This window comes from Suricata suricatta, chromosome 2, assembly GCF_006229205.1.
Source record: "Suricata suricatta isolate VVHF042 chromosome 2, meerkat_22Aug2017_6uvM2_HiC, whole genome shotgun sequence".
NCBI lineage: Eukaryota > Metazoa > Chordata > Mammalia > Carnivora > Herpestidae > Suricata > Suricata suricatta.
The window spans coordinates 3,662,136-3,670,717 of record NC_043701.1 but is presented as its reverse complement, the minus strand read 5'-3'; the positions used below and the strand labels follow the sequence as shown (position 1 = coordinate 3,670,717).

At 49.5% G+C, this 8,582-nt stretch overlaps 1 protein-coding gene across 1 annotated transcript in view; it reads left to right on the top strand.

Moving 5' to 3' along the window:
• Positions 1 to 35: 35 nt before the first annotated feature.
• DPP6 (dipeptidyl peptidase like 6) overlaps positions 36 to 8,582 on the top strand; it is an 867,370-nt gene continuing 858,823 nt past the window's right edge. Inside the window, exon 1 of the mRNA XM_029921134.1 lies at positions 36 to 221. Coding sequence (XP_029776994.1) covers positions 162 to 221 — 60 coding nt within the window. The 5' untranslated portion in view covers positions 36 to 161. The remainder of the gene's footprint in view (positions 222 to 8,582) is intronic.

The following is an 8,582-nucleotide window of genomic DNA, read 5'->3' as shown; positions in this document are numbered from 1 at the left end:
CGGCTCCCTCCCGGGTCCCGGCAGCGGCTCCTCCGGCGCGACCCCGCGGACACCTGCGGCCCGACGCGGCTGGAGGGCAGGACCCCTCGGCTCCCGGAGACGCGCTCCTGCGCCCAGGAAGTTTGGAAGGTAGAGCCGCGGGCCCCCAACTTCCTCCGGACATGAATCAGACGGCGGGAGCCTCCAATAACGTCAGGTGTCCCCCAGGGAAAGGCCACAAGGTAAGGGACCGCCGAGGAGGCGCTCCGGCGGGGCGCGGGGCGCGGGTGGAGACGGCGGCGCGCCCACCCCCGCGGGTTTGCGGAGTCCGGGCCTCGGGGTCCCTCTGCATCCCGGCCGCGGAGTGGGGAGGGGTCCTGGAGTCGCGGGGGCTGCGCGAACAGGTGGCGCGTCCCAGACCAGACCCCACGGTCCGGCCGGTGCGCTTGCCTGGGCTCCTTGGGGTCGGAGAGCCTGGGGCGCCGCCTCCGGTGCGGGGCTCACGGGCTCCTGCAGATTTGCCCCCAGATTGCAGAGTTTTCGGGAGAGGGGTCAGGGAAGGTCAGCGGCGGGAGGCAGGGCCTCGGGGATCAGAGTGGGACCCCTGGGCCAGAGCCGCGGAACAGGGCTTCCCGGGCGGCGCCTTGGGCTCGGCGGGGCGCACGCTCTCCTAGGTGTCACGGACACGTGCTTCATTAACTTTAATGGGCCACGCGTGCCTGGAAAGATTTCCAGGAGATTAACTGTTCCGAGGAGGGAGAACAGGCAGCGGCGAGAAATTGCTGCAGAGCCCCCCTCGCCGCGCCCAGCGTTCAGGGACGAGGGTGGGGAACGTGCGCCCGCGGCCGCAGAGCCCCTGCTCCACCCGGGGTGTGCGGCGCAGCCTGCGCGGCCGTGGCCAGTGCGCCTCTTGTTCGCACCTGAGGCTCACCTCGGGTGGCGGTTAGTGGGCAAGGAAATTCCTTACCCGGGTTACCATATCAATGCAGAGTACTTTAAGGATCTCTGGGAATATTCCTAATTTAAAAAAAAGCAAAACTGAAAGAAGCCCCGTACTTCGGATCTTAGATTTGATATGTGGCCTGAATCTGTGCTCTGGTCTTTGGTCTCCTGTTTGTGCAGCTGCCCCTACGTTCGTGAGCATGTTAGTAGATGATGGTTGTGTTTGGTTAGCGGCCATGGCTGAATTCGTTGGAGACTGCACATGTGAGGGGCTGGATTTAACGATGACACTGGAGGCATTTGGTGGATGAAGCAGCTGTTATGTAAGATTCAGACCGACCGCCTTTCTATCCGCCAGGCGATCGCCAGCATTTTCCGCTCCAGGCAGATCTGGGCGAAATATTTCAATCGGAGGACGTGCCTATGATCTCCCCGCTCATTAACGGTGATTCCAACAGTTACGCTTTTCACATTTACTTTATTTAATATCAATCGGAAATGTCTTTTTAATATGCAGTCGCTGACATGAGAAGATTTTAAATGAAAAATAATAAAGTTTCACGCGCCGGTGAGTATGTGATAGAGACATTGGTGGAGTTCAGAAGATCATCCGGTGATTTCTTTTAAAAAATGCCTTTGGTTCCAGTGTTAAAGTGGCTTCTTGGCAGAATTGGGCTGCAAGGTATTAACACCAATAAAATGCTCTGGGAAGTGGGCAACCATTCAGAAGGTCCTAGGAAACCTGTTAGTCATGACGAGGCACTGAGCGGGTCCGGTCAGTGGTGCTGATTCAGTGAGCGGTCATTGTCGGCCGCTCATTTAGCAAACATCGGCAACTCCGGGTAAGCTCCAAGAACTGAGAGCGCCAGAAAGAAATTTAGAGATTGCCTTCACTGGCTAGAATGAAGCTGTTGTCAGACCCACTCTTCCTGCTCTGACATTTTTGTTAAAGTTTTTTTTTTTTAACATTTATTTATTTTTGAGAGACAGACACAGATCATGAGTAGGGGAGAGGCAGAGAGAGACACACACACAGAATCGGAAGCAGGCTCCAGGCTCTGAGCTGCCAGCACAGAGCCCGACGGGGGCTCGAACCCACGAAGTGTGAGATCATGACCTGAGCCGAAGTGGGATGCTCAACAGATTGAGCCACCCAGGCATCCCTGCTGTGACATTTTTGACGGTCCCCATAGCCTGCTGTCCATCTGCCGGGAGGAGAAACTTCCAGTGAATCCACCAAAGTTGTCGCTTCCCTGGAAGTTCGCAGGGGGCGGGGGTTGCTGCGATGATGGGGCGGCGCTGGGGACGGAACTAACCGGGAGATGAGGGCGTGAGCGTGGCGTGAGCACGCACGGAGCAGGGGGTGGGCAGTCAACACCCGAAAGTAAGACGAATGACGCCAGGCAGGTTTCCATGGTTTCTGCTGAACTAGGAAACTAGATAATATCAGTTTGTTTTATTAGAAGATTGAAATATGCTTGTTTCCATCCACCTGCTGTCCGGAGGGCTCCCTGTGGGAGGCTTTCTGGGAAGAAGGGCCTCACCCTGCCCTGAGAACTCACTTTTGTGTTGTGTCATTCGCTGGTCACAGTTACAGCTCTTCAGAGGTGACACATCGTTATGGTTTGTTCTCTGAAGCATTGGTGGCCTTCGTCTTGTCGGGAGACTGCGCAGGAGCTGGGTGTGGGCTCCGCGTCTGTTTCCTTGCCCCTGATTATGGAGGGGGGTGATCGACCCCGCTGCCCCCCATTAACAGCCCCTCATGGCCACTAAGGAGCACAGCGGTAACTGCGTCGGTCCCTTCCTGAGCACACAGCCCCAGGAGTCATGGCCCCACAGGGCTGGGGAATTAAAATGTCTGTCCCTGGGGGATTATGCAGTTGTGCACCGTGCGGGTCTGGTGTTGGGCACAGTGACTGGTATTCACCAAATACTGGTCAAGCACTGGCCAACCGCTTGGACTGCTCTCTAAAGGCTTGAGACCTAACCATTGCAAGCTGTCCATTTTATTTTATTTTATTTTTTATTTTTTATGTCTTTTATTTATTTTTGAGAGACAGGGAGAGAGTGCGCAAGCAGGGAAGCACTGCGGGGGCGGGGGGGGGGCACAGAATCCAAACACAGGCTCCAGGCTCTTAGCTGTCAGCACAGAGCCTGACGCGGGGCTCGAACTTATGAGCTGTGAGATCATGACCTGAGCCAAAGTTGGATGCTTAACTGACTGAGCCGCCCAGGCGCCCCACTTGCAAGCTGTCCATTGACCAGTTGGGCAGCCCACGTCGAGTATTTCCACAGTAGCAGCCTCTGTGTCCACAGGGCTTGCTGGGGGGTGTGTGTGTGTGTGTGTGTGTGTGTGTGTGTGTGTGAGACGTTCTGGAAATTTATAGAGTGTCGTCTTCTTTCTTTCTACAAAATGGTATACATTTTATGATACTAATTATTTAAAAGTATCTGAAAAGATAGTAAGGAAATATACAAAACTGTTAAGTATGATTAATTTAGAATTAGGAGGAAGAATGACTTTCATTTTTGCTGTATTTTCCGCTTAAGTTTTCTACAGTCATGAAGTATTGTGGGGTTTTTTTTTTTTGAGTGCTTAATGGATATATTTTGTGATAACATTACTAAATAATATGAACGTTTAAAACTTTGGTTTTGAAAGTTTACCTTTGGAAAAAGGTTTATCAACATCCAATATAACCTCTGTAAAAAGAAGAGCTATAGTTTTATTATTTACATAAAATGCTTGCATTTCTTTTTCATGTTCTCAAAGACACTACCGTCTTCCATGGTAAAGGTGTTGGTGACTCAGTGTTGCAGAACGGACTGAGTTTAAACTTCAGTATGCGGTAGTTCACGTATTCCAGAATTAATCTTTAATTTGTTATTTTTTAAAAAAAGGTTTTCATTAAATCTTTTCCACAGTTATTAGCTTATTACCCACACCAGCACTTAAACTTGTCTTCCTTGCTTTCTGAAACGTACAAGTAATGGACAGACATAAAAGCTCTTCCTGTGAATCCAGGGTGAATTACATTTTTAAGGTCATGCATATTTCAAGGGAAATAAACTCGTATTTAAAACACTTAGTTACTGATAAAGACCCAGTGTTGTGTTTAAAGCTCTTGTCTTGATTGTCTCATGAGAAGAAGGTTTATAACCGGTGCGGGAGGTCAGCCCCAGGACAAGACCGCAGGTGACCTGGCGCCAGACCCCCTGCTGGGTCCTCTTAATGTGCACTCTGCCCTCCGGTCCCCAGGGAGGTGGTTCCAGGGTCTCAGCCTTGAGCCAGGAAGGTGTCCTGGAGCCCGTCCAGGTGGTGCAGGTGACTGGCGGGAGAGTGTGGCGCTCATGGCCTGGTGGCCCCACCACGAGCCTGGTGTGAAAGCTCCTGCCGTCACCCGTCTGGACCCCCTGTCCCTGCCCTCCGGGGGCGGGGGCAGCTCCACCTTACACCCCCCGAAGCCCGCTGTAATCCAGTAATCCAGGTGTTTGAAGTTCTTTTTGCTGAATTTAAGTTTCTGCTCCTCACTTACATCTTCCTACTTCGAGCGCTTAATTCACGAAGGGACAGTGAATCTTTGGCCACTGGGCTCAGTTTAGCTTAGGTCTCTGTCACTTTTCCTTTAGGGTGTTAAAAAATAAAGCCTCTTAACAGCTATTTTAGTTCAGTAGGAATGCATTTTTGTGAACTAATACTGGCTAGACCCTCCTGCATTTTTATTTTGCCTTCATTCTAAAAGCTGTTTTTTTTTTTTTTTTCCTGGACACAGAATCCTGAGTTGGTAAGATTTTGGTTTCCCTTTCAGTGCTTGAAAGAGCTTTCCACTGAATTCTGGTCTCAGATTTTTTTTTTCCTCCTGAGACGTGAATAGTCCTTTGATTCATTGTCCCTTGAATGCAGCATGCCACTCTCTCTGTCTCCTTTCAAGATTTTCTCTTTATCTTTGGTTTTCAGTCTGTGGATGTCAGACACCTTGACATGTTTTTTTCCCCCTATCTATCTAGTTAGGGCTTCATAGATCATCTTGAATCTTTAGATTTGCTGCATTTGGTGAAATGAGGTGTCTTTCTGTCCCGTCCCTAGGCTGCCAGGATGACAATTATTCATATGTAGGACACATTGTATGATGCACGGAGAGAGTCCTGCTTGGAGGCCCGTTTCCTCGTCTTGTCTAGACGCGCTCGTTTCTTCCCCTGGTTTTCCCATCCTTACTGTTGGCACACCCAGCGGTGTATTTCGGATGTTGTATTTTTAGTTCTAGAAATTTTCTTTGTCCTTTTTTCGGAGTTTCGGTTTTTCCTGCTTCAGGTGCTGCAAGTAGCGGGCCACATGACAACACGTTGAAGCCCGTGTCCTCTGATTCTGACGTCTGGGTCACCCGGGCACTGGTCTGTGTCGATCACACTTCTCTCTCAGGGGCGCCTGGGGGGCTCAGTCGGTTGAGCGTCCAATTCCTGGTTTCAGTTCAGGTCCTGAGACTGAACTCCATGTCGGGCTCTGTGCTAAGCTCAGAGCCTTCTTGGGATTCTGTCTCCCCCTGTCTCTCTGCCCCTCCCCTACTCTCTCTCTCTCAAAATAAATAAACATTAAAAAAAACAATGGGTCACATTTTCATATTTCTTTTTGTGTTGACTGGTCTTGAGTTTTCTCCACTGTGAATGTTGAATGGAGAGATTCTGTTATGTTTCTCTGAAGATTGTCTGTTTATTAATTTTTAGTAAGCCACGAAGGGGAGTAGACGTTTCCAGGTAAGTTTTGTTCTTTTATCCTTATCTCGGCCACCTGGAACTTCCCCGCTCCTTGACCGGCTCAGGGGCCCCCAGAGATTTGGGCACTATTTGAACACAGAATTTCAGGCTCTCTGACTGATATTCTTTCTTTTCTTAATGTTTATTTATTTTTGAGAGAGAGCATGAGCAGGGAAGGGGCAGAAAGAGTGGGAGACACAGAATCTGAAGCAGCACCAGGCTCCGAGCTGTCAGCACAGAGCCCAACGCGGGGCTCGAACCCACGAACTGTGAGATCATGACCTGAGCCCAAGTTGGCCGCTTAACTGTCTGAGCCACCCAGGCGCCCCTCCCCCCCCGATTTTCTTATTTCTAGACTTTCCACGTGCCTCAGACTCCGTCCTCTCCAGAATCTGCTAATTCGGGTTGTTCTCCCAGATGTCAGGTTGTTTGTTCTGTGTTTTGCACGGAGATGTAGGGATAAGTGTGATGGCTGGTTTGTCACGACTGTAACCCAGCCGTCATGGGGAGCAGGACCCCCACGCCCATCTTTTTCATTAGTCAAGTCAATGCCCAGGCTTTAGAATCAGTGGTTCGGGGACTTTGCTTACTGTGGCCCTGGAGCCAGTGACAGGAAGTTTCTAGAATGACACAGCAGTCACTAGATGTACTCCTCACTTTATTTTCCTAAACCTTCTGTTCAAAACGTGTTACCCCTCTGCACCCGGAGGCAACATCCAGGAAGGGACGATCAGCCCAGGTCGTGCCCCCCATCAGTTTACTTACTTAATTATTTTGAGAGAGAGAGGGAGGGGCAGAGAGAGAGGGAGAGAGAGAATCCCGAGCAGACCCCATACCGTCAGTGCAGATCTTGACGAGGGGCTCGAGCCCACCAACTGTGAGATCAAGACCTGAGCTGAAACCTAGACTCGGACGCTCAACTAACGGGTCCTCCCCAATGTGTAGTATTTTAAAACAGGGTCTAGCTTCGGAGGTCCTTTGGTGCAGTCCTATCATTTCATAAACCTGGGGCTCTGGGCAAACGCAGTAGCTGGTGAGGCAGCTGGGACACAGACCGTCATTGCCTGGCCCGTCTGTGGGCGCCCGGTCCTAGCAGGCTGGGTCACGTCTAACCCCTCTGGAGCACAGGGTCGGGGCTGCGTCGGGTACATGCTCAGACATCATGCAGGTTAGTGGCTCAGCTGGAGGGGACTTCACTAGCATTCAGAGTCCCTAAAGCACAGTCAGGTCAAGGTTGGCCTTGCCCACCTCTGCCCACCTTTGCCCTTCACCTTTGCCCTTACTTATTTGGTTGGACATTCCTGAACGAGATGGGAAAGGGAACCCATATATATTTTTTAAAAACTTAAATTCGCTTTCCTACCCAGAACCTAAATCCCCCTGAAGAATTGTAGAATAATGTGATGCATAAAACATAAATTGCTTTAATGACTTCCTGGATATTAGCGAAAACCTATTTATGTTATTTTGGTTTTACGTTTTATTGATTTAAAAACATTTTTAATTGTCCGCGTTTTCTCAGTAAAATACATAAAATGTATCAGCTCATGCATAAGTTAAATTTCCAGGAATAGGAGGCAGCAAATGAGTAGTAATTGCTTTTCTGGTCAAACTTGCCGATTGCTTCTTTTTAAGTCAAAAGCTGTCCCTCACCATATTTTAATTATCTCACATCTTGTACTTTGTGAAGGAAGTAGACTGATTGGAATTTCATAGACAGCTCCCCCCATTAATATTATTTGGGTTTAAGTACTTGGCAATCGTATTAGCAGAGACAGAGGAAAGCCACCTGGCTTCTTGCTGGTCCTGTCCCCACATTCGCAGGGCCTGAGACCCTCGGTGTTCTGTGCGAAGTACATGTAATGCACACGGTCTTTCTGTGTCTTGTGTTCTGTGAAAATTTCAAGTGCAATATTAAGAGATCATGAGACATTTACACGTGGCTGTATAATTGAAATTGTATCTGGCATAACGTGGACACAACGGAACACGTTCCCGTTTTTCATAAAGTAAAGAAGTCGAAGATGCTGGGGTTTTGTTAAACAGTCTTCAGTGTCTGAGATGAGGGTGGAAGAGTCCATCCAGGGAAGGATTAATGACCGAGGGAGCGGGAACATAAGGGAGAAGGAGCCTGTAGAGTGGGTCTGAGAATGAGCCAAGTTGTGCCCCCTGTTTGGATTGAGTCTCCGGTAAATGGTTGCAGCTCTCTGGGCCTCCCCCTGCACCCCTGCCCCCTCCCCCTGCACCCCTGCCCCCCTCCTAGGCCCTCACTATCTGAAGACGAAGGTTTCGGGGCCCCTAGAGCTCTTCCTTGTTGATGTTCCAAGCTGAGAGAGAGCCATAGGCAGAGTGATTGCCATTATTAAGGTATTCGTAGGCATGGCTATTACAACCAGTGCTATAACAAATGCTTTTAATGCAAACCCTAATCCAGTGGGAGTCCTTCACACTTTAGTATGAAAACAGACACATACTATGCATATCTGTTACAAGGAAAGCTTGCATCCTGAAGACAGAGGTACCATAGGAAATGAGATGATCAACAGTTCGACGTGCCTTTTTCCGCCTCCACGTGTCTTCAGTTTTTCATGAGTGCCGTCTTGTCTTCACAACAGCTGCCAAAGTAGATGCGTATGTTTGTATGCCTCCTTTTATTTTTTAACTGAGGAAACTGAGCCAAGCGCTGACAGGCGAATCACTTCCAGTCACAGGGCTAGTAAAACTGAGACAACATTTTCAGACTGAGGATGTGTAAGTAATGAATAGTATTGAATCTTTAAAAAAAATTTCTCTACCATTTTTATTTATTTTTGAGAGACAGAACACGAATGGGGAAGGGGCAGAGAGAATGGGAGACACAGAATCCGAAGCAGGTTCCAGGCTCTGAGCTGTCAGCACAGAGCCCGACG